General features: G+C 48.4%; 1 protein-coding gene across 1 annotated transcript; it reads left to right on the forward strand.

Moving 5' to 3' along the window:
• Positions 1-9350: 9350 nt before the first annotated feature.
• LOC141132802 (cyclin-dependent kinase inhibitor 1B-like) lies at positions 9351-27114 on the forward strand. The gene is made up of 3 exons (XM_073621682.1): positions 9351-9726; positions 19461-19585; positions 23369-27114. The coding sequence occupies exons 1-2, from the start codon at positions 9423-9425 to the stop codon at positions 19574-19576; spliced, it is 420 nt and encodes a 139-aa protein (XP_073477783.1). The 5' UTR covers positions 9351-9422; the 3' UTR covers positions 19577-19585; positions 23369-27114.
• Positions 27115-27985: the final 871 nt, after the last annotated feature.

A 27985-nucleotide genomic window follows, 5' to 3' on the forward strand; every position in this document is an offset into this window, starting at 1 on the left:
GAAAGATTTGTTAGTTGAATTTAATGCCCGAGCCAAATATGTACCTGGTTTGTTTGTATTCATGTAGAAATTGTGTTTGGAGCGTTTGAGGGATTTATCAACTGACTCAGTGAGAAATAGATCGTATTCCAATCTAGATTTTTCCAGATGAGATTTTGTACTCTGAGATGGATTATCTTGAAATGATATGTAGGCTGCATTAAAATTGAGTTCTAGTTTTTTTGCTAGATTTTTGCGTTCCCGTTTAAATAGTGCCATTTGTCTTTGTATTGTACCACGCAAGACAGGCTTATGAGCTTCCCACAGTGTTATTGGGGAGATGTCTGTTGTATTATTAATTGATATGTATTCCTTTAAAGCTTGTTCAATGGCCATCTGATGTAGTGGGTGTTTGAGCATTATGTCCGGTAAGTACCACGTTGGGTCATGCGCTTTTGGTTTGGCTGAGGCTATAGTAGTGTATACTGCATTATGGTCAGACCACGGAATCGGAATTATATCTGATGCAATAATTTCTGGTATCATTCCTATTGTTAGAAAAATATGATCTATTCTGGTGAAGGTTTGATGAGGGTGCGAGAAATAAGTGAATTTCTTTTTCATTGGGTTACTTTCTCTCCACGAATCTACCAGATTGTATTTGGAAAGAAGTTGAGAAAAAGGTAATCTAGAGGTTATTTTGGATGGTGTAAAAGGTGATTTATCTAGAAATGGGAGGAGGACCTGGTTCGAATCCCCACACATTATCACTGTTCCTATTTTGTGTGTATTAATCACTTGTAATATATGTGAGAGGAATGGGGTAGGTTGTTTGTTAGGAGCGTAGTAGGAAATCACCGTGATTGCTGTATCCATTATATAACCCATGAGTATCAGGTATCTACCTTCTGGGTCTTTAATTTCTGATGATAAGGTGAATGGTGTGGATCGGTGAAATGCAATTAGAGTTCCCCTTTGCTTGGTACAGGCAGAAGCCGTGTAAATTTGTTGATAAAAAGGAGAAATATATTTTGGAGTAGAATCTTTGGTGAAGTGTGTTTCTTGGAGGCATACTATGTGAGCCTTCTTGTTATGGAAAGTACGGAAGGCTTTGGTCCTTTTTTGAGGGACATTATTTCCCTGAACATTCAGGGAAAGTATATTCAGTGGTGCCATGGCAATAGATCAAATAGTTTTGACTTACTTTTTGTTCTGCAGAGCTGACTGCGCAGATCAACCTGTGTGGACTGAAGAGATGAATAGATAGAAAAGAAACCAGTGAATTCTGGAGTAAAGAGTAAACAAAAAACATATGAGATTAGATGATACATTGTATAAATTATTTTTCGCAAGTAATCACAATTTACCCGTGAAAGAGAATAAATATCTCTCTCAGGGGAATAAGTGCCTTCGTCACACTCCCACATAATATGGTTGGGAGAATGAGGAGGGCTAATGGGGGTACACGGATCTTCTGCTTACAGGAGAGAAGTGCTATGTCAAAAGACATCAAAATTATGTTTCATTAATTGGAGTGCAGAATATAGTTTTTGTTGAAATTATTTATTCCAGGGTGGTTGTATATGGTTAGTCTTGCCCTAGGCTAAATAATTCAGTTAGAAAGGTACTGTTAATAACTTTGGTATTGATGAAGATAGTTTGAATTATTTTGGGATTTTAACCCTTTTAGAGTAAACAATTACATATTTTATTCATATGTAACTGTTTAGATATGTTAACTCATAAAATTGAGGTTGTATTGCTTCAGATTAGAATAAACAAAAACATAGTTCTAGGAACTAGTTAGGTAATAATATATTTGTTTTAAGAAAAGAAAGGAAAAGCTTCCATTACTTCTGGGTTATTGAACATATTTGTCCTAAAAAGTAATAAATCTATTGTTATTACCTGATAATATATAACTGAACAAGAATTTCCTTATTTCACTTATATATTCTAAGGCTATATGAATCAGAAGTAATAAGAAATATAACTGGAATGTAACATGATCCCACACAGTGTGTGACTATCAGAATGCAGTTACATTCAGTTATAAATACAGGTTTTTTTATAGAGAACCATCTCTTAGTATAATAAATGAAGAGATATCAGGAATTAGGATGTCAGTCCATTGAATCTTCTTGGTCCATGGATGATGTGGCATAACGGCCTCTTTTGTGAGAATGATGATTCCCATTTTGTTCTGAAATTTTCTGGGTGCTGCCTGAAGGTGAAGATGATGCCATTCTTCTGCGTGTGGGAGTGTTGCTGCTTGTGGGTTCTGTCAGATTTAATTTTAAAAGGGTTTGTTGTAGTTCATCTGCTGATCTGCTTCTGTAAATTGTACCTTGGTAGTTAAATCTGACTGAAAAGGGGAAGCCCCATTGATACATAATGTTGTGGCGTTGCAGTTCCATTAGTTGGGGTTTCATGGATCGTCTTTTAGTAATAGTAAGTTGGGATAGGTCAGCAAAAATTTGATAATTGTGCCCTTGAAAATTAAGTTCCTTTTTTTCTCTTGCAGCAATTAGTATTTGTTCTTTCGTTCTGTAATAATGAAATTTTGTGATTATATCACGTGGGGGTCCATCTTTCTTTTTGGCTGTGAGGGCTCTGTGTACTCTGTCCAGTTCTAAACGTTCAATAGGGATATCTGGCTTTAGTTCTTGTAATAGAGCAGTAATAGTAGATTGCAGGTCTGTCACAGTTTCAGGTATTCCCCTTATGCGCAAGTTTGAACGTCTGGCTTTATTTCCGTAATCTTCGAGCTTAGTTTGAAGTATTAAATTCTCTTTTTTTAATTGTTCCAATTCTGTTATATTTTCTTGGGTTGTAATTTCAATTTCATCCATTTTTATTTCTAATGCTGCGGTGCGGTTTCCCAGCTCTCTTATTTCTTTGGTTAGGCTTTTTGTTATTTGGTCTGAGGTTTGTTTTAAAGCCTTATGAAGCATCTTTTCAAATTGTAATAATATTACTGGGGATGCTGAGGAGGCTTGTGGAGAAGTTTGTGAGAGGATTTGTTCTGTATCTGACTCAAATGGAGAGTCTTGCTGTGACATTTTCTGTCTGTGAGAGCGCCCTGATGCTGTATATTGTGAGGTGACTGGAGCTGCTTCAGCTGCAGTGAGTGCCTGTGAGCTCTTTGTGAGGTGATTTTTATTTCTGCCACGGTTTCCTCCCAGTACCATATTTCCTGCCCAAACTTTCACAGTTTGTTCCCTGGGGCAAAAAGGTTCAAATGGATACCTTTTGAGCCTGCAGGCTCCGCTTTGTCCTTCTTTTCTCTCCTCAGCGGTGTGGAGCTCTAACAATGCATGTCTGCTCCGCTAGGCTCCGCCTCCTGCCCGTGATGATTCCTTTTCACTTGGGTGATCGACTATCATTATTTGAACCACGAATACTTTGGACTCACTTTTTTTTAGTTATGAACTTTTCATGGGTATATATATAATATATATATATTTTTTTACTTCAATGATTCATATTCATAACCAATGATTCATATTTATTTATATGTATATGATTTATGTTTAGCGCTGCACTGTTTACACCTAAATTTTTGCACAAGTTGTCCCTCGCAGTGCTGGCTGCTTTGTACTTGTTAGTATATCCCTTAGACACTAAGGGGTTGATTTACTAAAGGCCAATAGACTGTGCACCTTGGAATGTGCAATTGCACTCTGCAAGTGTAGTTCCTCCAGAGCTTAGTAAATGAGGTAAAGCTTCACTTTGCAAAGAATATCCAATCACATGCAAGGAAAATAAAAAACAGCATTTTTGCTTGCACATGATTGTTTGATGAAAGTCAGCAGAACTTCTGCTCATTTACTAAGCTATGGAGCAACTGCACTTTCCAAAGTGCACAATCTTTTTGCCTTTAGTAAAAACAACCCCTTAGCGCGGTTTAACACTATACCACAGCTATAAACAGTGAAAGTAAAAAAAAAAACCTCAAATCGCAAAATGCAAATCGTGGTAAAAACGCAGTACTTGCATTTGGATGCGGGTCCATTGAAGTCTATAACATGCAAAAAGAAAGATAGGGGTGCAGTACAGCCAACGTCTCAGTGGAGCAACAGATAAAGTACTGAACATAAGATGAGTGTGAATTTTCTTGACTATGCAGGATAGAGCGGGTGCATACTTAGTAATTTGCTGCATGTGTGTATAATGTAATTATTTCAAGAGAGCATAGATGAGCACAGATGTAAGGCTTGCCATGCTTTATGCAATTTTCTTTCCTTCAACCACAGGATGAAGGAAAGAAAGCTGCTTGATTCCCCATCAACACAGTCAGTGTTGATGAGGGAATCCCTCCTGCTGTGCTATTGTATTCTGACAGCAGGAGGTTTCCCAGCTGTCAGAATTCAATGTTCACTGCCAGCAGTGATTGAACGCAAAAAATTTTTAAAAAAATGACAGGCTGCTTGCACTGAAGTCGATCTATCGATTGACATCAGTACAAGCATCCTGCCCATAGATGGATCTAAATTTGGCCGAAATTCCTGCTGAACTGGCCAAATTTCGATCTGTCTATGGCCGGCTTTAGAGAACAGTTATTTGATCTGGGCATTTTCCCCTGGATGGAATGGAATCTCACATCTGTGGATGCTTGTGGACACCACTGGATAACAGCTCATGGGACAATTATTGATCCAGTCTCCTTTGACCTGAATGGCTTCATGAAGTGCCCTGCAAAGATTTAGCCTGAGGGTGGTCCAATTGTTTCTTCAGGCTTGGGTGAGCCTAGAGAGTCTATCTGGGTGAGCCTAGAGGGTCATACCTGAACACCATTCTTATGGTTGAGCCAAACCTTCCAAACTGATGGTTAGGTGGATTTTGAAGCATTAAACTACCAAACCGTTTCTTATACATTTTATGTGCCTGAAATAACCTGGTGTCTCGAGTCACTACTTCAGTGTTTGTCCCCCTCCCTTGGTTGGTGTCCGACTTCCTGTCCCCTTCCCCAAGTCATTTTTCTGGTATCTTCTCTCCTCCCTGGGAGGTCACTATTTTTTTTGTCTCCCATTTCCTGGGTCACTAATCCTATGTCTGTCCCCTTCCCCAATAAGTATCCAAATGTCTTTCCCTCTCCATGGGTCACTTTTACTGCTGCCTTCTTCCTGGGTCAGCATTACCTCCGGTGTCTGTCCCACTTCTCAGGTCACTATTACCAGTCTTTCCCCCTCCACAACTCGAGTACCAGTGTCCTTCCCTGTCCTGGGTCACTTCCCATTGGCTGTCCCCCTTCCCTAATCACCATTACCAATGTCTGTCCCCCTTACCAGGTCACCATTACCAGTGTCTGCTCCCTTCTCTGATCACCATTACCAATGTCTGTTCCCCTTTCCAGGTCATTATTACCAGTGTCTGTCCCCCTTCCCAGGTCACCATCACCAGTGTCTGTCCCCCTTCCCCAGTCACCATTACCAGTGTCTGTCCCCCTTCCCCAGTCACCAATACCAGTTGCACCATGACCAGTGTCTGTCCCCCTTCCCCGGTCACCGTAACCAGTGTCTGTCCCCCTTCCCCGGTCACTCCCCTTCCCCTGTCACCATTACCAGTGCCTGTCCCCTTCCCCAGTCACTGTTACCAGTGTCTGTCCCTTTCCCCGGTCACTGTTACCAGTGTCTATACCCCTTCCCTAGTCACCGTTACCAGTGTCTGTCCCCTTTCCCGGGTCACCTATCGGTGTCTGTCTTTCTTCCCCGGTCATCTCGGTGTCTGTCCCCCTTTCCGGGGTCACCTGTCGGTGTCTGTCCCCCTTCCCGGGTCACCTGTCGGTGTCTGTCCCCCTTCCCCGGTCACCTGTCGATGTCTGTCCCCCTTACTGGATGGCCTTTCTCCTTTCCCAGGTTGGTATTGAAGTGACTGTCCCCTTTTCTGGGTCACTGTCCCTTCTCATGTCTGGTGTCCCTATCTTTGGGTGGATGTCCCGGGCTCTGTCCCCCTCCTTATGTAGCTGGACCCATATTTGCTATGTTAGGCCAGTGTGTGTCCCATCACGGGCCGGGTCTGTGTATAATGTTGTCACAGCTTCCCACCACTCAGGTGAGTCCCCTCTCCCTGCTGTCCTTCTGTGCCCCGTCCCTGGCTCTCTCTGTTCCTCCGGTCCCCACCTTTCTTTCTCTCTCTGTGTCCTGTCCCCTGGTCTCTCTCTCTCTCTCTGTCCCCTGGTTTTTTTCTGTCCTCTGGTCTTTCTCTTGGTCCCCACTGTGTCCTGTCCCTCTGGTCTCTCTCTGTCCCTCTATCCCCTGGTCTCTCTCTGTCCCCTGGTCTCTCTTTGTCCCTCTGTCCCCTGGTCTCTCTTTGTCTCTCTGTCCGCTGGTCTCTTTCTGTCCCCTGGTCTCTTTCTGTGCCCTGGTCTCTCTCTGTCCTCTGGTTTGTTTTTGTCCTCTGATCTCTCTCTCGGTCCCCACTGTGTCCTGTCGCTCTGTCCCCTGGTCTCTTTCTCTCTCCATCCCTCTGTCCTCTGGTCTGTCTCTGTCCTCCGGTCTCTTTCTGTCCCTCTGTCCCCTGGTCTCTCTCTGTCCCCTGATCTCTCTCTGTCACCTGGTCTGACTCTGTCCCTTGGTCTCTTTCTGTCCCCTGGTCTCTCCCGGTCCCCGCTGTGTCCTGTCCCTCTGGTCTCTCTCTGTCCCTCTGTCCCCTGGTCTTTTTCTCTCCCCTGGTCTCTTTCTCTCTCTGTCCCTCTGTCCTCTGGTCTCTCTCTGTCCTCTGGTGTCTCCCTCTGTCCCCTGGTCTCTCTCTATCCCTCTATCTCTTTGTCCCCTGATCTCTCTCTCGCTTCCTGTCCCCTGGTCTCTCTCTGTCCCTCTGGTCTCTCTCGGTCCCCACTGTGTCCTGTCCCTCTGTCCTCTGGTCTTTTTCTCTCCCCTGGTCTTTTTCTCTCTCCATCCCTCTGTCCTCTGGTCTCTCTCTCTCCTCTGGTGTCTCTCTCTGTCCCCTGGTCTCTCCCTCGATCCCTGCTATGTACTGTCCCCTGGTTTGTTTCTGTCCTCTGATCTCTCTCTTGGTCCCCCGCTGTGTCCTGTCCTTCTGTCCCCTGGTCTCTCTCGGTCCCCACTGTGTCCTGTCCCTCTGGTCTCTTTCTGTCCCCTGGTCTCTCTCCGCCCCTCTGGTCTCTCTCTGTCCCCTGGTCTCTTTCTCTCTCCGCCCTTCTGGTCTCTCTCTGTCCCCTGGTCTCTCTCTATCCCTCTGTCTCTTTGTCCCCTGGTCTCTCTCTCGATCTCTGCTATGTTATGTCCTCTGGTCTCTTTCTGTCCCTCTGTTCTCTCACTGTCCCCTGGTCTCTCTCTGTCACTCTGTCCCCTATTCTCTCTCTCTGTCTCCGCTGTGTCCTGTCCCCTAGTCTCTTTCTTACCTCTGTCCCCTGGTCTCCCCACTGTGTCCTCTCTCTGTCCCCTGGTCTCTCTCACTGTCCTCTGGTCTCTCTCTGTCCCTCGTCTCTCGCTCGGTCCAAGCTGTGTCCTGTCCCCTGGTCTCTCTCTATCCCCTGGTCTCTCTCTTGGTCCCTGCTGTGTCCTCTCCCTCTGTCCTCTCTCTGTCCCTCCGTCCCCTGGTCTCTCTCTGTCCCTCTGGTCTCTCTCTTGGTCCCCGCTGTATCCTCTCCCTCTGGACTCTCTCTGTCCCCTGGCTGTCTCTCTGTCCCCTGGTCTCTCTCTGTCGCTATGTCCCCAGGTCTCTCTCTGTCCCTCGTCTCTCGCTCGGTCCCTGCTGTTTCCTGTCCCCTGGTCTCTCTCTATCCCCTGGTCTCTCTCTTGGTCCCTGCTGTGTCCTCTCCTTCTGGTCTCCCTATGTCCCCTGGTCTCTCTCTGTCCCTCGTCTCTCGCTCGGTCCCTGCTGTTTCCTGTCCCCTGGTCTCTCTCTATCCCCTGGTCTCTCTCTTGGTCCCTGCTGTGTCCTCTCCTTCTGATCTCCCTATGTCTCCTGGTATCTCTCTCTGTCCCTTTGTCCCCTGGTCTCTCTCTGTCCCTATGTCCCATGGTCTCTCTCTGTCCCCTGGTCTCTCTGACCCTCTGTCCCCTGGTCTCTCTCTGTCCCCTGGTCGCTCTCTCTCTCTGTCCCCTAGTTTCGCCCTCTCTCTCTCTGTCCCTATGTCCCCTGGTCTCTCTCTCTGTCCCCTGGTCTCTCTCTCTGTCCCTATGTCCCCTGGTCTCTCTGTCCCCTAGTCTCTCCCTCTCTCTCTGTCCCCTGGTCTCTCTCTCTGTCCCCTGGTCTCTCTCTCTGTCCCTATGTCCCTCTGGTCTCTCTCTCTGTCCCCTGGTCTCTCTCTCTGTCCCTATGTCCCTCTGGTCTCTCTCTCTGTCCCTATGTCCCTCTGGTCTCTCTCTCTGTCCCTATGTCCCCTGGTCTCTCTCTCTGTCCCCTGGTCTCTCTCTCTGTCCCTATGTCCCTCTGGTCGCTCTCTCTGTCCCTATGTCCCTCTGGTCTCTCTCTCTGTCCCTATGTCCTCTGGTCTCTCTCTCTCTGTCCCTATGTCCCCTGGTCTCTCCCTCTCTCTCTCTGTCCCCTGGTCTCTCTCTCTGTCCCCCTGGTCTCTCTCTCTGTCCCTATGTCCCTCTGGTCTCTCTCTCTGTCCCTATGTCCCTCTGGTCTCTCTCTCTGTCCATATGTCCTCTATTCTCTCTCTCTGTCCCTATGTCCCCTGGTCTCTCTCTGTCCCCTAGTCTCTCCCTCTCTCTCCCCCTATGTCCCTCTGGTCTCTCTCTCCCCCTATGTCCCTCTGGTCTCTCTCTCTGTCCCTCTGGTCTCTCTCTCTGTCCCTATGTCCTCTATTCTCTCTCTGTCCCCTGGTCTCTCTTTCTGTCCTCTGGTCTCTCTTTCTGTCCCCTGGTCTCTCTCTCTGTCCCCTGGTCTCTCTCTCTGTCCCCTGGTCTCTCTCTCTGTCCCCTGGTCTCTCTCTCTGTCCCTACGTCCTCTGGTCTCTCTCTCTCTCTGTCCCTATGTCCCCTGGTCTCTCTTTCTGTCCCTATGTCCCCTGGTCTCTCTCTCTCCCCCTATGTCCCCTGGTCTCTCTCTCTGTCCCTATGTCCTCTGGTCTCTCTCTCTGTCCCTATGTCCTCTGGTCTCTCTCTCTCTCTGTCCCTATGTCCCTCTGGTCTCTCTCTCTGTCCCCTGGTCTCTCTCCCTACGTCCTCTGGTCTCTCTCTCTCTCTGTCCCTATGTCCCCTGGTCTCTCTCTCTGTCCCTATGTCCCCTGGTCTCTCTCTCTGTCCCTATGTCCCCTGGTCTCCCCCTCTCTCTGTCCCTATGTCCCCTGGTGTCTCTCTCTGTCGGTCCCCGCTGTGTCCTGTCCCTCTGTCCTCTTTCTGTTCCCGTCGGTCTAATCTCTGCGCCGGTCCACCTTAATCGGGAGGCTCCGAGCTACAGCCAATCGCCGGCAGGGGGCGTTTAAATCCCCCTGCCGGGCGCCATATTGGGCAGTGACCCGCTGAGCCATGTCGGGCGTACGCCTATCCCCGGGATCTCCGGGCGTAGAGCGGGTGTCTAGGGCTCCGGGCTCGCCCCGCCCCCTCGCCCGCCGCTGTCTCTTCGGCCCGGTGGACGGGCAGAGTCTGGCCCGGGAGGCGGCCCGGTACCGGGCGGAGATGGAGGAGGAGAGCCGCACCCGATGGAACTTCGACTTCAGCACCGACCGCCCGCTGGACGGCGCCCTGCAGTGGGAGGAGGCGGGGCCGGACACGCCCGAATTCTACCGCCGCCCGGTGCACCGCAAACCGACCAAGAAGAGGAGCAGCCCGGGTGAGGAACGGGGGGCTGACACCCGAATGGGGGAGGGGAGAAGGGAACCGCGGAGGGGGACATTCTGCAGACCGCACTCTACAGAGCTCTGTGTGATAGGACTGTCCTCTATGGACCGCACTGTACTCCACTCTACAGAGGTCTGTGTGATAGGACTGTCCTCTATGGACCGCACTCTACTCTACAGAGCTCTGTGTGATAGGACTGTCCTCTATGGACCGCACTGTACTCCACTCTACAGAGCTCTGTGTGATAGGACTGTCCTCTATGGACCGCACTCTACTCTACAGAGCTCTGTGTGATAGGACTGTCCTCTATGGACCGCACTGTACTCAGAGCTCTGTGTGACAGGACTGTCCTCTATGGACCGCACTCTACTCTACAGAGCTCTGTGTGATAGGACTGTCCTCTATGGACCGCACTCTACTCTACAGAGCTCTGTGTGATAGGACTGTCCTCTATGGACCGCACTCTACTCTACAGAGCTCTGTGTGATAGGACTGTCCTCTATGGACCGCACTGTACTCCACTCTACAGAGCTCTGTGTGATAGGACTGTCCTCTATGGACCGCACTGTACTCCACTCTACAGAGCTCTGTGTGATAGGACTGTCCTCTATGGACCGCACTGTACTCCACTCTACAGAGCTCTGTGTGATAGGACTGTCCTCTATGGACCGCACTGTACTCCACTCTACAGAGCTCTGTGTGATAGGACTGTCCTCTATGGACCGCACTCTACTCCACTCTACAGAGCTCTGTGTGATAGGACTGTCCTCTATGGACCGCACTCTACTCCACTCTACAGAGCTCTGTGTGATAGGACTGTCCTCTATGGACCGCACTCTACTCCACTCTACAGAGCTCTCTGTGATAGGACTGTCCTCTATGGACCGCACTGTACTCAGAGCTCTGTGTGATAGGACTGTCCTCTATGGACCGCACTCTACTCTACAGAGCTCTGTGTGATAGGACTGTCCTCTATGGACCGCACTGTACTCAGAGCTCTGTGTGATAGGACTGTCCTCTATGGACCGCACTCTACTCTACAGAGCTCTGTGTGATAGGACTGTCCTCTATGGACCGCGCTGTACTCCACTCTACAGAGCTCTGTGTGATAGGACTGTCCTCTATGGACCGCACTGTACTCCACTCTACAGAGCTCTGTGTGATAGGACTGTCCTCTATGGACCGCACTCTACTCCACTCTACAGAGCTCTGTGTGATAGGACTGTCCTCTATGGACCGCACTCTACAGAGCTCTGTGTGATAGGACTGTCCTCTATGGACCGCACTCTACTCCACTCTACAGAGCTCTGTGTGATAGGACTGTCCTCTATGGACCGCACTGTACTCAGAGCTCTGTGTGATAGGTCTGTCCTCTATGGACCGCACTGTACTCCACTCTACAGAGCTCTGTGTGATAGGACTGTCCTCTATGGACCGCACTCTACTCTACAGAGCTCTGTGTGACAGGACTGTCCTCTATGGACCGCACTCTACTCTACAGAGCTCTGTGTGATAGGACTGTCCTCTATGGACCGCACTGTACTCCACTCTACAGAGCTCTGTGTGATAGGACTGTCCTCTATGGACCGCACTGTACTCCACTATACAGAGGTCTGTGTGATAGGACTGTCCTCTATGGACCGCACTGTACTCCACTCTACAGAGCTCTGTGTGATAGGACTGTCCTCTATGGACCGCACTCTACTCTACAGAGGTCTGTGTGATAGGACTGTCCTCTATGGACCGCACTGTACTCCACTCTACAGAGCTCTGTGTGATAGGACTGTCCTCTATGGACCGCACTCTACTCTACAGAGCTCTGTGTGACAGGACTGTCCTCTATGGACCGCACTCTACTCTACAGAGCTCTGTGTGATAGGACTGTCCTCTATGGACCGCACTGTACTCAGAGCTCTGTGTGATAGGTCTGTCCTCTATGGACCGCACTGTACTCCACTCTACAGAGCTCTGTGTGATAGGACTGTCCTCTATGGACCGCACTCTACTCTACAGAGCTCTGTGTGACAGGACTGTCCTCTATGGACCGCACTCTACTCTACAGAGCTCTGTGTGATAGGACTGTCCTCTATGGACCGCACTGTACTCCACTCTACAGAGCTCTGTGTGATAGGACTGTCCTCTATGGACCGCACTGTACTCCACTATACAGAGGTCTGTGTGATAGGACTGTCCTCTATGGACCGCACTGTACTCCACTCTACAGAGCTCTGTGTGATAGGACTGTCCTCTATGGACCGCACTCTACTCTACAGAGGTCTGTGTGATAGGACTGTCCTCTATGGACCGCACTGTACTCCACTCTACAGAGCTCTGTGTGATAGGACTGTCCTCTATGGACCGCACTCTACTCTACAGAGCTCTGTGTGACAGGACTGTCCTCTATGGACCGCACTCTACTCTACAGAGCTCTGTGTGATAGGACTGTCCTCTATGGACCGCACTGTACTCCACTCTACAGAGCTCTGTGTGATAGGACTGTCCTCTATGGACCGCACTGTACTCCACTCTACAGAGCTCTGTGTGATAGGACTGTCCTCTATGGACCGCACTGTACTCCACTCTACAGAGCTCTGTGTGATAGGACTGTCCTCTATGGACCGCACTCTACTCTACAGAGCTCTGTGTAATAGGACTGTCCTCTATGGACAGCACTGTACTCCACTCTACAGAGCTCTGTGTGATAGGACTGTCCTCTATGGACCGCACTCTACTCTACAGAGCTCTGTGTGATAGGACTGTCCTCTATGTACCGCACTGTACTCCACTCTACAGAGTTCTGTGTGATAGGACTGTCCTCTATGGACCGCACTGTACTCCACTCTACAGAGCTCTGTGTGATAGGACTGTCCTCTATGGACTGCACTGTACTCTACAGAGCTCTGTGTGATAGGACTGTCCTCTAAGGACCGCACTGTACTCCACTCTACAGAACTCTGTGTAATAGGACTGTCCTCTATGGACCGCACTGTACTCCCACTCTACAGAGCTCTGTGTGATAGGACTGTCCTCTATGGACCGCACTCTACTCTACAGAGCTCTGTGTGATAGGACTGTCCTCTATGAACCGCACTGTACTCCACTCTACAGAGCTCTGTGTGATAGGACTGTCCTCTATGGACCGCACTGTACTCCACTCTGCAGAGCTCTGTGTGATAGGACTGTCCTCTATGGACCGCACTCTACTCTACAGAGCTCTGTGTGATAGGACTGTCCTCTATGAACCGCACTGTACTCCCTTCACTCTACAGAGCTCTGTGTGATAGGACTGTCCTCTATGGACCGCACTGTACTCCACTCTACAGAGCTCTGTGTGATAGGACTGTCCTCTATGGACCGCACTGTACTCCACTCTACAGAGCTCTGTGTGATAGGACTGTCCTCTATGGACTGCACTCTACTCTACAGAGCTCTGTGTGATAGGACTGTCCTCTATGGACTGCACTGTACTCCACTCTACAGAGCTCTGTGTGATAGGACTGTCCTCTATGGACCGCACTCTACTCTACAGAGCTCTGTGTGATAGGACTGTCCTCTATGGACCGCACTGTACTCCACTCTACAGAGCTCTGTGTGATAGGACTGTCCTCTATGGACCGTACTCTACTCTACAGAGGTCTGTGTGATAGGACTGTCCTCTATGGACCGCACTCTACTCTAGAGAGCTCTGTGTGATAGGACTGTCCTCTATGGACCGCACTCTACTCTACAGAGCTCTGTGTGATAGAACTGTCCTCTATGGACCGCACTGTACTCCACTCTACAGAGCTCTGTGTGATAGGACTGTCCTCTATGGACTGCACTCTACTCTACAGAGCTCTGTGTGATAGGACTGTCCTCTATGGACCGCACTCTACTCTACAGAGCTCTGTGTGATAGGACTGTCCTCTATGGACCGCACTGTACTCCATTCTACAGAACTCTGTGTGATAGGACTGTCCTCTATGGACCGCACTGTACTCTACTCTACAGAGCTCTGTGTGATAGGACTGTCCTCTATGGACCGAACTCTACTCTACAGAGCTCTGTGTGATAGCACTGTCCTCTATGGACCGCACTCTACTCTACAGAGTTCTGTGTGATAGGACTGTCCTCTATGGACCGCACTATACTCCACTCTACAGAGCTCTGTGTGATAGGACTGTCCTCTATGGACCGCGCTATGCTCCACTCTACAGAGTTCTGTGTGATAGGACTGTCCTCTATGGACCGCACTCTACTCTACAGAGCTCTGTGTGATAGGACTGTCCTCTATGGACCGCACTCCACTCTACAAAGCTCTGTGTGATAGGACTGTCCTCTATGGACCGCACTCCACTCTACAGAGCTCTGTGTGATAGGACTGTCCTCTATGGACCGCACTGTACTCTACAGAGCTCTGTGTAATAGGACTGTCCTCTATGGACCGCACTGTACTCCACTCTACAGAGTTCTGTGTGATAGGACTGTCCTCTATGGACCGCACTCTACTCTACAGAGCTCTGTGTGATAGGACTGTCCTCTATGGACCGCACTCTACTCTACAGAGCTCTGTGTGATAGGACTGTCCTCTATGGACCGCACTATACTCCACTCTACAGAGCTCTGCGTGATAGGACTGTCCTCTATGGACCGCACTCCACTCTACAAAGCTCTGTGTGATAGGACTGTGCTCTATGGACCGCACTCCACTCTACAGAGCTCTGTGTGATAGGACTGTCCTCTGTGGACCGCACTGTACTCTACAGAGCTCTGTGTGATAGGACTGTCCTCTATGAACCGCACTGTACTCCCTTCACTCTACAGAGCTCTGTGTGATAGGACTGTCCTCTATGGACCGCACTGTACTCCACTCTACAGAGCTCTGTGTGATAGGACTGTCCTCTATGGACCGCACTGTACTCCACTCTACAGAGCTCTGTGTGATAGGACTGTCCTCTATGGACCGCACTCTACTCTACAGAGCTCTGTGTGATAGGACTGTCCTCTATGGACTGCACTGTACTCCACTCTACAGAGCACTGTGTGATAGGACTGTCCTCTATGGACCGCACTCTACTCTACAGAGCTCTGTGTGATAGGACTGTCCTCTATGGACCGCACTGTACTCCACTCTACAGAGCTCTGTGTGATAGAACTGTCCTCTATGGACCGCACTGTACTCCACTCTACAGAGCTCTGTGTGATAGGACTGTCCTCTATGGACCGCACTCTACTCTACAGAGCTCTGTGTGATAGGACTGTCCTCTATGGACCGCACTCTACTCTACAGAGCTCTGTGTGATAGGACTGTCCTCTATGGACCGCGCTGTACTCCATTCTACAGAACTCTGTGTGATAGGACTGTCCTCTATGGACCGCACTGTACTCCACTCTACAGAGCTCTGTGTGATAGGACTGTCCTCTATGGACCGCACTCCACTCTACAGAGCTCTGTGTGATAGGACTGTCCTCTATGGACCGCACTCTACTCTACAGAGCTCTGTGTGATAGGACTGTCCTCTATGGACCGCACTATACTCCACTCTACAGAGTTCTGTGTGATAGGACTGTCCTCTATGGACCGCACTCTACTCTACAGAGCTCTGTGTGATAGGACTGTCCTCTATGGACCGCACTCCACTCTACAAAGCTCTGTGTGATAGGACTGTCCTCTATGGACCGCACTCCACTCTACAGAGCTCTGTGTGATAGGACTGTCCTCTATGGACCGCACTGTACTCTACAGAGCTCTGTGTGATAGGACTGTCCTCTATGGACCGCACTGTACTCCGCTCTACAGAGCTCTGTGTGATAGGACTGTCCTCTATGGACCGCACTCTACTCTACAGAGCTCTGTGTGATAGGACTGTCCTCTATGGACCGCACTGTACTCCACTCTACACAGTTCTGTGTGATAGGACTGTCCTCTATGGACCGCACTCTACTCTACAGAGCTCTGTGTGATAGGACTGTCCTCTATGGACCGCACTATACTCCACTCTACAGAGCTCTGTGTGATAGGACTGTCCTCTATGGACCGCACTCCACTCTACAAAGCTCTGTGTGATAGGACTGTCCTCTATGGACCGCACTCCACTCTACAGAGCTCTGTGTGATAGGACTGTCCTCTATGGACCGCACTGTACTCCACTCTACAGAGCTCTGTGTGATAGGACTGTCCTCTATGGACCGCACTGTACTCCACTCTGCAGAGCTCTGTGTGATAGGACTGTCCTCTACGGACCGCACTCCACTCTACAGAGCTCTGTGTGATAGGACTGTCCTCTATGGACCGCACTCTACTCTACAGAGCTCTGTGTGATAGGACTGTCCTCTATGGACCGCACTATACTCCACTCTACAGAGTTCTGTGTGATAGGACTGTCCTCTATGGACCGCACTCTACTCTACAGAGCTCTGTGTGATAGGACTGTCCTCTATGGACCGCACTATACTCCACTCTACAGAGTTCTGTGTGATAGGACTGTCCTCTATGGACCGCACTCCACTCTACAAAGCTCTGTGTGATAGGACTGTCCTCTATGGACCGCACTCCACTCTACAGAGCTCTGTGTGATAGGACTGTCCTCTATGGACCGCACTGTACTCTACAGAGCTCTGTGTGATAGGACTGTCCTCTATGGACCGCACTGTACTCCGCTCTACAGAGCTCTGTGTGATAGGACTGTCCTCTATGGACCGCACTCTACTCTACAGAGCTCTGTGTGATAGGACTGTCCTCTATGGACCGCACTGTACTCCACTCTACACAGTTCTGTGTGATAGGACTGTCCTCTATGGACCGCACTCTACTCTACAGAGCTCTGTGTGATAGGACTGTCCTCCATGGACCGCACTATACTCCACTCTACAGAGCTCTGTGTGATAGGACTGTCCTCTATGGACCGCACTCCACTCTACAAAGCTCTGTGTGATAGGACTGTCCTCTATGGACCGCACTCCACTCTACAGAGCTCTGTGTGATAGGACTGTCCTCTATGGACCGCACTGTACTCTACAGAGCTCTGTGTGATAGGACTGTCCTCTATGGACCGCACTGTACTCCGCTCTACAGAGCTCTGTGTGATAGGACTGTCCTCTATGGACCGCACTGTACTCCACTCTACAGAGTTCTGTGTGATAGGACTGTCCTCTTTGGACCGCACTCTACTCTACAGAGCTCTGTGTGATAGGACTGTCCTCTATGGACCGCACTATACTCCACTCTACAGAGCTCTGTGTGATAGGACTGTCCTCTATGGACTGTACTGTACTCCACTCTACAGAGCTCTGCGTGATAGGACTGTCCTCTATGGACCGCACTCCACTCTACAAAGCTCTGTGTGATAGGACTGTCCTCTATGGACCGCACTGTACTCCACTCTACAGAGTTCTGTGTGATAGGACTGTCCTCTATGGACCGCACTCTACTCTACAGAGCTCTGTGTGATAGGACTGTCCTCTATGGACCGCACTCTACTCTACAGAGCTCTGTGTGATAGGACTGTCCTCTATGGACTGCACTGTACTCCACTCTTTAGAGCTCTGTGTGATAGGACTGTCCTCTATTGACCGCACTGTACTCCACTCTACTCCACTCTACAGAGCTCTGTGTGATAGGACTGTCCTCTATGGACCGCGCTCTACTCTACAGAGCTCTGTGTTATAGGACTGTCCTCTATGGACCGCACTCTACTCTACAGAGCTCTGTGTGATAGGACTGTCCTCTATGGACCGCACTCTACTCTACAGAGCTCTATGTGATAGGACTGTCCTCTATGGACTGCACTGTACTCCACTCTACAGAGCTCTGTGTGATAGGACTGTCCTCTATGGACCGCACTGTACTCCACTCTACAGAGCTCTGTGTGATAGGACTGTCCTCTATGGACCGCACTGTACTCCACTCTACAGAGCTCTGTGTGATAGGACTGTCCTCTATGGACCGCACTGTACTCCACTCTACAGAGCTCTGTGTGATAGGACTGTCCTCTATGGACTCCACTGTACTCCACTCTACAGAGCTCTGTGTGATAGGACTGTCCTCTATGGACCGCACTGTACTCTACAGAGCTCTGTGTGATAGGACTGTCCTCTATGGACCGCACTGTACTCCACTCTATAGAGTTCTGTGTGTTAGGACTGTCCACTATGGACAGCACTGTACTCCACTCTACAGAGCTCTGTGTGATAGGACTGTCCTCCTATGGACCGCACTGTACTCCCTTCACTCTACAGACCGTACTCCGTGTACTGTATTTATCTCACCACAGTCAGTGTATGGGGACCGCACTCTGCAGACCGCTTTCTATTCACTTTGCTACAGACCACAATGTGTGTATGGGCACTTTACTGACCACACTCCACAGACCTCTTAGTGTATGGGGACCGCACTGTACGCACTTGACTATTAACTACCTTCAGTGTATGGGGACTGCACTATACGCACTTCACTCTATAAACCACCCTCAGTATACGAGGACCTCACTCTACAGACCGCTCAGTGTATGGGGACCACGCTCTGCAGACCTCTCAGTGTATGGGGACTGCACTGTACGCACTTCACTCTATAAACCACCCTCAGTGTATGGGCACCGCACTCTGCAGACCGCTTAGTGTAAGGGGACCGCACTCTGCAGACCGCTTAGTGTAAGGGGACCACACTGTACTCACTTCACTCTATAGACCGCAAACTACTGATTATGACCGCACTCTACAGACCTCTGTGTGATGGGAGCGCACTCTGTATATGGGGACCGCACTCTGCATCTGATGACCATTATCTGCTGACTATGACTGGACAGTACACACCTCACTTTTCATATTGTGACCACACTATGCTGCTGCATTTAGCATATTGTGACCGTAATCTGCTGCTCATGACCGCACACAACTTCTGATGAGCATCTTCTGCAGACTGTCACCCCACTGTACTTCTGGTGACTGTAATGTTTTAGCTGCAACCACACCACAAGGTGATCATTATTTGGTTCCCCTGACCACACTGCAGACTGCACCCTGTGTGCTAGGACAGGATTCTGCTGTGGCCACACTGGATGGTCCCCACTGCATGCTTGCTGACTACACTACAGTGAGTGCATCTTATAGACCGCATTCTGCAGTTTACTGACAGTGACCACACATGGTGACATCACACAGAGACCGCATTCTGTGCTGCAGGAAAATGAGGCTGCTGAGGTGATACATGTGTAACGTGGTAGGTTTGTGTACAATGTATCACATACACTGGCTTTACACATGGCAACCACCATGGGAATTGTGATAAAAACAAGTCATCTTCTCCGATCCCCATCGATCCCCTGATTGATTGATAGATTGATGTGGGTGATATAGTGACCGCTTTAGTACGGTGTATTAAAAAAATCAATCAAAAGCAGAAAACCCATATTGATGAAAGAGATCAGATTTTTCCTCCTGGATCAATCAGGGAAATTTCCACGTATGATCACTCATAATCCCAACTCCGTGAAATGTGGAGGAAAGTTGCCAGGTATATGGCCAGCTATGCAGTTGGATGGTGATGTGTGATCCCAGCTCAGTGCTGTCACCCTCCAATGATAAAACATTGTGAACTGCTCTCATGGACTTCTGGAACTTCTTGTTGTCCCGCCACTACTGGGGTCTGACTGAGGAACATAGGAACACCAAAGCATGTATGAGCCGTCTTCATCCTGTGTGACCTCAGTCTTCCTTCTCTGGACTGACATTTCCATCCTCCTTTCTCAGAGCCCCTCTCCGCCAGCTCACAGGGGACACACAGAACAGACGCTGGAGAGACATCAGATGGAAGCCCCACACCGCTGCCTGAGCAGACCCCCAAGAAGAGCCGACCCTGCACGTAAAGGATTCGGGTAAGAGGATTTACTACAGCGTGTATGCTCCATTCCCAACCCGGCTGTGCTCATCTAATCCCGACTCGCCTGGGCTCATCTAATTCCGACCTGCCTGGGCTCATGTAATCCCGACCCGCCTGGGCTCATGTAATCCCGACCCGCCTGGGCTCATGTAATCCCGACCCGCCTGGGCTCATGTAATCCCGACCCGCCTGGGCTCATGTAATCCCGACCCGCCTGGGCTCATGTAATCCCGACCCGCCTGGGCTCCTCTAATCCCGACCCGCCTGGGCTCATGTAATCCCGACCCGCCTGGGCTCATGTAATCCCGACCCGCCTGGGCTCATGTAATCCCGACCCGCCTGGGCTCATGTAATCCCGACCCGCCTGGGCTCATGTAATCCCGACCCGCCTGGGCTCATGTAATCCCGACCCGCCTGGGCTCATGTAATCCCGACCCGCCTGGGCTCCTCTAATCCCGACCCGCCTGGGCTCATCTAATCCCGACCCGCCTGGGCTCATCTAATCCCGACCTGCCTGGGCTCATCTAATCCCGACCTGCCTGGGCTCATCTAATCCCGACCTGCCTGGGCTCATGTAATCCCGACCCGCCTGGGCTCATGTAATCCCGACCCGCCTGGGCTCCTCTAATCCCGACCCGCCTGGGCTCATCTAATCCCGACCCGCCTGGGCTCATCTAATCCCGACCTGCCTGGGCTCATCTAATCCCGACCTGCCTGGGCTCATCTAATCCCGACCTGCCTGGGCTCATCTAATCCCGACCTGCCTGGGCTCATCTAATCCCGACCTGCCTGGGCTCATCTAATCCCGACCTGCCTGGGCTCATCTAATCCCGACCTGCCTGGGCTCATCTAATCCCGACCTGCCTGGGCTCATCTAATCCCGACCTGCCTGGGCTAACCTAATCCTGACCCGCCTGGGCTCCTCTAATCCCGACCCTCCTGACCCGTCTGGGCTCCTATAATCCCGACCCGCCTGGGCTCTCATTAGGATACAACATTTGTGTGTACAACTCTTTCCCTCTACCTTTTTCTTCCTCTTTTTTACTATTCAATTTCCTTTCTTATCTCCCCCGCTCTCCTTCACCACCTCTTCTTTATTTCCCCCTCTCCTTCACCCCCTCTTCTTTTATCACCATTTCTCCTTCCACTCCCCCCCCTCTTCTTTACCCCCTCTCTCCTTCACCCTCCTTTCTTCTATCCCCCCTCTCTCCTTCACCCCCTCTTCTTTTATCACCATTTCTCCTTCCACCCCTCCTCTTCTTTACCCCCTCTCTCTTTCACCCTCCTCTTTTCTATCCCCCCTCTCTCCTTCACCCCTTCTTTTTTATCCCCCCTTTCTCATTCACCCCCTATTCTTTATCCCCATCTCTTTCACCCCCTCTTCTTTATCCCCCTCTTTGCACCCCCTCTTTTTTTAACCCCATCTCTCCTTCACCCCCTCTTCTTTACCCCCCCCCCCTCACACCCTCTTATTTATCCCCTTTTCTCCTTCCATCCCCTCTTTATCTCCCTTTCTCTTTCACCCCCTCTTCTTTACCCCCCCCCCTTCACCCCCTATTTTTTAACCTCATCTCTATTTCACCCCCTCTACTTTACCCCCCCCCCCACTCCTTTACCCCCTCTTCTTAATCCCCCTTTCTCCTTCCACCCCTCTTTTTTTATACCCCTCTCTCCACCCCCTCTTCTTTATCCCCTCCCTCCTTCACCCCCTCTCTCCTTCACCCCCTCTTTTTTATCCACCTCCTTCCTTGAACCCCTCTTTTTTACCCCCTCTCTCTATTGTTTGTGTCCCCCATTATTCCCCCCATGCACCCCGCTCTGTAGGGGTGAGTGTTATCGGGTTACATAAATCCAATGTATATGTGACTGTTCCCTTGTGCTGACCTTGCAGTAAACAAGTGGTAGTGGAAGTGGAGGGAGGGGGCAGGAAGTGGCCAGCTGCTGGAGCATGGCAGTGACGTGTCTTCTGTTTGAAAACAAACTGCACATCGCTCTGCGGTTTCCAGGGCTTTGTTTATGCCTTGGGGTGTGTGCTGTACGTGTAATATGCAGTGTATATACACAGCTGTACACCCCGTTTATGTGACACTTTGTTGACTTTCTAAGTGAAACGTTGACTCAGAATTCTACACAAGTCTTTCCTGAAAGTCGTGAAAGAAAATAGTAGAAATATGTCAAATATGTAAGACGACCCTAGAATAGTTCTGTGATGGAAGGTTCTCCGGGGAGGAGTGGGGGAAGGTCCTAAGACTGGAGGTCTATGGGAGCTGTGATTACAGCAGTATGACCGATGGGGAACACATTCCCCCTTCAGCTGGGATTAGTACATGTCCAATCAAATGAAAGGTTTTCTTTTTTTTTTACTGCGTGCCTCCATGGTGTCACCATTTCCTAAGGAACTGCCAAGACAGACTCACCAGCTTGCCTGTACTTGCAGTGTAGAGGTGATGGTTAAAGAGACCCTGTCCCCTCAGGGTACAATGACCAGGTTTGTTTAAAGCCCACGCTTGGACCTTCTTATACTCTCCTTCACAGCGCTCCTCCACCTCTCCTTTCTCTGCTGTGACCACTGCAAAACCTGGTGACAGCTAGTGTTGGGGCGATGATGTCCCCCCCCCCATGTGACAGTGTTTGAGGCTAGAGATTGGCTGCTAGACTTCAGCACTGCATTGTGGGAGTAAGTCACATGCTCCTCCATTTTAGAAGCACTGGGTATTTTGGGCATCAGGCGAATATAACTAGGTCTGGTGGGCATTAAAGAGACCCTATCAATGAATGTAGCAGCCCTAGAACTTGTGTAGAATATGTCTGTGATTAGAGGGGTCATTTTTTTGGACTGTACAGTTAAATAACATTATAAAAAATATGACCTATGCATATAGAAATGCACTGGTATTGTTGCCGATCCTAAGCATTTGCACCAGTACTTGTACTGGTGCAAATGCTACAATACTAAAACCGATGCCTTCAAGTCCGCAGACTGTGCGGCTTATCATGAGATTTGACAGTTCAAAGTCGCACCCCATTACCGGCAATCAGAACGAGGACTGTCACCAGCACACCATGAGTCTCCAAAAATGTGGTCCAAAGCTTTATTAAGTGATTACATTGTTACAGCAAACAGCAACATTTCGGAGCCTCACATGACCCCTTTATCATCGCATGCCTGGCTCCCAAACTTTGCTGTTACTGTAATGATGTGATCGCTTAATATAGCTTTGGACCCAATTTTTGGAGACCCATGGTTTGCTGGTGACATTTCTCATTCTGATTGCTCACAGTCCCAGCCAGTGGTCACTTCAGCACCCACTTAGACATACAACAGCCACTTTCCCAGGAACGTGTGCGTTGGAACCGTTACCGGCAATGGAACCATTCAGGTCGTTGCAACTCAATTTTGCACTGACTTTGAAACAGGTTCCTGCACCACTTTTTTGCAATTTCATTGTGACTTGCATTGACTTCTGTAAAATGAAGTTGCAAGCCGCAAGGAAATCGGAGGTCCAAAGCACATTGACCTGCGGCTTTGAAATCATGTTGAAGTAGCGTGATTTCAAAGCCGCACTGGTGTGAACTGTGAACTAGGGATGCATCAAAGGGCAAAATGGGTATCGGCAATTGGTAGCTGTGAGTACTTTAGAAAAAGTATCGGTACTCTTACTTAAAAAACTTGTATCGGTGCCTCCCTATATGCATGTGTTTAGTATTGGAATGTTTTTGTAGAGCCCATGTGTCAGCTGGCGATCCTCACAAAGGTCTTGTCATTTTTCTCTTGCAGGATCCAGCCTCCCCCCTTCCCCCAGTGCCGGCTGACCCCCTGCCCGCTCAGCCCCCGGACTCTGTCACTGGCGGAAGCATCCTGCAGAGCACTGATACAGAGTAACACTACAGAGGACGGGCATCGCATGTAGCATTGTACAACTTGGCACCTTCCACTTCTCTTACTGCCCCACGACGCTCAGTTGCCCCCCCTCTTTCCCCTTATGTAGCACATAATTTTTTTTTAGAGAGGGGTAGTTGGGGGGTGCGCATACAAGAAGGGCGCCGTGCCAATCGGAGTGAAGAGAAACATTGGAGCTCCAGTACAACATCACCTGACTGATTTTTGAACTCTTCCACAAGGCCAGGCCTGTTATACATTGAGGAGAGGGGGCATTTCTGGTTGCTGGCACAAAGGATATAAAAGGGGTTGTTGCCTCTAGTAACAGTTCCAGTGCAGGGGGGGGGGAGGGGCATTCTCAGAAATCTAAAAAATTGGGTGCAAATCTGAAAAAAATTGTTACGAAATTTAAGTGATTTCCAGAAATTGGTTAAAGCGACTCTGTCACTTTTTTTTTTAAGTTACCCTACAAAAAAAAGATAAAAAACCTTGCCAGTCTGGCGGCATTTCCGGACACCTAAATAGCGCATGATTGTAGTCCTCGTACATTACTACCTTGAGTGATTACTGTTCTTAATCTTCTGTTTGCAGGCTGACAATCTAGTTACAGAGTTGCTTTGAACTCTTGTGGATGGGGCTGTTTTATGGTTAAGAGCCCTGAATCGAGAAACCAGAATGGCTGATTGTGAGTCACGATTGTAAGGCTCCTTTCACACTTGTGCGACTTGTCATGCAACTTTGAGCATCAAAGTCGCATGACAAGTCGCAGCCCAATCTTTTCAGTGGCACCCGGCTTAAAGTCAAAGCAACTTTGAAAAGGTGCCTGCACTACTTTGATGCGACTTTTGATGTGACTTTGATTCAGAGAGTGTAAAGTCAGATCAAAGTCGCATTGGAAATCGCACCACTTTGGAGTCGCACTAGTGTGAATGGAGCCTTCGAAGCAATGTTACCTTAGCTGCCTTTTCAGTTCTGGGAGCATAGATGGTGCACCTCAGCATGGCTGTTTTCAGATCTGGGCTCAGCCATTGCACAGTCCTCGTCTGTACAGTGAAGCATAGAAAGAATCAAAATCATCCCCAAGAACCTCTTTATAGTAGAACTCTACTTTGGCAACATCACCTTTTGTATTGTTTGCACCAGTTTTGACAGTGTCCTTTGCATCTAGCTTCCGCTTTAGAATGGCGCAAAATTTTAAGCTCCGCTAAGAAACAGAGGCATATAGACACGACCAATCAGCTGAGCGAGTACAGATTTTGGAGGTTTCCTTTTAAACATGCCTTTTGAAGGGTAACTTTAATGTTATGCCTCATCACATACTGATGGTTTTCAGGCTGAGCAAGTTTTAGACACATTTCCTTTTATATAATTAGGCAGAAGGGCCTCTCCCGTTCTAAACTAAAGAGTTAAAAAAGTTGATAAACAGAAGAAAAAGATTTTCTTTATTTTTATGTGGCAAACCTTAAATATTTAAAAAAAAAAATTTTGCATGCTGGTTGAATGAAGCGCAGCTCAGGATTGGGCAAGGCAGCTGGATATCCAAGAAAACTGCTTGGCCATAGCTGCCCTGTAGCACTTAAACGGTAGCTCTTTTTTTTTTTTTTTCGCTGTTAAAGGGGACCTGTCAGAACCGTTGCTGCTTGTCACAGCTGAGGCTTCCACCTAGATCTGTAGGCTGGGTTTGCCTGGTTCTCAGAGGTGGTGCTAGTTACAGGGCAGCCAAAGCAGAAAAAGTGTGTTCTGCCCCTGCAACCAGCACCATTTATGAGAGTTAGGTGACAGTGAGCTGGATAGGAGCTTTGGATTTGATAGGCAAAAAATGTTCTGACAGGCTCCCTTTGACAGTTCAGAGCTTACTCAAGTTAACCATGTAGGAACATAACAAAGGTCAATTTAACAAGTGCATTTTTTTGCATAATTCACCCGCAGTAGATTACATTTCTACTTCATCCTCCATAACCAAGAGATAGACATTGCCTACCAGATAAGCCTAGAAGGTGATGGTTGAGATCTCTAGTTATACCTGATTGGTGGTAGGTAAGGAAGGGCAGAGTTTTTAAGCTTCAACAGAGAAACAAGCACTGCTCAAGGTGGACTCACCATGTATCAGCCCACCCTCTGTGCGATTAGGTGCTGGTCCGATACATGATTATCTTAGTCCAAACATCCAGAGAACAGAGGTTGACCGCTAATCAATGGCCAGAGAAATCCAAACTGTATTCAATAAAATCCATATAACAACACCCCAGTTCCTGAATGCAAGATGACAGCAGTTTTTAACGCGTTTCACGCAGCAAGCGCTTAATCATGATTAAATGCTTGCTGCGTGAAATGCGTTAACAACTGCTGTCATCTTCCATTTGGGAACTGATGTCGTCATTATTTGGGTTTCTCTGGCCATTGCACAGCGGTCACTTTTGTGAATGCTCAGAGTTTTTTTTAACTCTTTCCCGTTCGATCGATTAGTGGGGTTAAAGAGCTGTCATGGAGGATTGCAGGAAAAGCGAGGAAATTCTTTTTTTTTTTGTAGAAGGGCTGCTCTTTATTCAGCCACTCTCTTTGACTGTGGCAGTGAAACTTGACCCCTAAATAACGCCACTGTAGGTCAGGCAGGGTACTGCACTTTCAATTTCAGCAACGTCAAATCTTCCATAATTCACAGATGGTTGATGAGGTACTCTCCCCTTTCTACACAATGTATTCAGGCCTCTACTTGTGTGGAAAGATGGCTCCACAGTATTTTTGTTTTTTTTATTTACCTTTCTTTTTTATGTATGTACATATAAATATATCTATTTTTTAATTTGTGATAGGGTTGAAAATTGATTCTGGTCTTTTGTACACTGGCACAGCTGTGTGACAGGAGTCTGGTTCTAAGCTTTATGTCTTCATGCAAGCAAACTATTTCCGTTATCAGACGAGTCGGGGGTCGATCACGTTCCCTGAACCAGTACAATGCACCCCCAGGACAGTAGGGGGTTTAATCATGTTCTATCCGGTTGTCACAACACACATGTTCAAGGTCAGTTTTCCTGATGCACGGTCCACCCTCCCATCACAAAAAGTTGGGGCGGCTTTTTTTTTTTTTTGTTTTTTGTTTTGTTTTTATGCCTTCTTCACCACAGGCCTTACGACATGATAGTACTGCACTTCCTGGGAGCCAAAGTCGCTGGCGCCCAGATATAGTACTCTCTCGTAAACCCCCCTTCCCTTTGTGACGCCTGTGCATTGTCTTTGTATGTAGCATATCATGACCAAGTTTGAAGTGTGTGTGTATCTCTGTGTAAAGACACTGAAACATTGTACTAACTTATTTATGTTTAAAAGAAAAAAAAGTCAAAAAATTGTTTAATCTAGATAATATTTTTTGTTTTCGAAAAGCCAAAGCGGCAAATTTTGTGCAACTGTAAATGCTGTTTATATATACATATAATTTCCTTTTTTCTGACTTTTAGCAGGGTTTTTTTTACTTTTTACGTTTTTGTAATAATTTGGCTGTAGAAAAAAAACAAAAACAGATTGCAGACTGAGCCAGATGACATTTATGGAGGAAAAAAATACTTTTTATAAGTTTGAATTTTTTTTTTTATTTCTGTTCCAACGTCATGCAATCATTAAAAAATAATAAATTCTTGCACAAAAAATGTGTGTGTGTGTTTCCTTTGCATAAGGAGGAGGGTGGGGAGCAGTCACCAGAGATGAGACGATGGAAACAATCTAGGGTATGCCATGGGGAACAAGGAACTCAGGATTAGATTCCTGACAACGCATGCTCATTTTTAAGTGGTTGAGCTGAGGCAGTGTTTGCCACCATTTTGATGATGTTGCGCTATCTGATAATAGAACAGCGTAGAGCTGAGCTGCACTTCTTAAAGTGGATGTAAACCCAATGTCATCCTTTCTAAACTACTGCCATAGGGGTTACCTGTCAAATGTCTCCCCTCTGTCTGTTATGAGAGCCGAAAAACTTCAGATTCTGTGGGTGGGTCTGTTGTCTGGAGCTCGGTGGGTGGAGTTGCGATGTCAGTAGACGCCCCGCCCACCTCTACACTCCCCTTGTCAATATGCATTTTCTCCTGTGTATTTCTTACACTGAACTTCTGCTATGATCTCTAACATTGAAAAGAGAGGAAAGTAACCACATGACTTCAGCATGCCAAATCATGCTGAGGTGTGGAACAGCCAATCCTTGCAGAGCTGCTGAAGAAAGGAGTGGGGGTGGGAATTAAAAAAATAATGCATGTCTTAGGCTTGTGCACGAGATATGTAAATCACCTGTCACTCACAGCAAGGGGGAGGATTTGACAAAGTTTTTCTCTGTTTGTCAAGTTTTATCTCACTGAACAATAAAAGAGGATTTCTCAGAGATGGATTAACTCTGTGTGGCAAGACTGGGCTCAAATGATAGGAAATATTATACTCTACATTATGACATCAAAAAAAAAAAAAATTCTGGTTTACATCCACTTTAAAATATTTGACCGGCACAGCAGTAGGGTGCTTGAAGTGACTGCC

The sequence above is a fragment of the Aquarana catesbeiana genome, linkage group LG03 (assembly GCF_042186555.1).
Source record: "Aquarana catesbeiana isolate 2022-GZ linkage group LG03, ASM4218655v1, whole genome shotgun sequence".
NCBI lineage: Eukaryota > Metazoa > Chordata > Amphibia > Anura > Ranidae > Aquarana > Aquarana catesbeiana.

What these genes read in the sequence shown, in the direction of transcription:
- LOC141132802 (XM_073621682.1), top strand. Translation starts at nt 9,423, where the DNA reads ATGTCGGGCGTACGCCTATCCCCGGGATCTCCGGGCGTAGAGCGGGTG. An exon ending in CAAGAAGAGGAGCAGCCCGG is followed by an intron (nt 9,727 to 19,460) that starts GTGAGGAACGGG and finishes CTCCTTTCTCAG; the next exon opens with AGCCCCTCTCCGCCAGCTCA.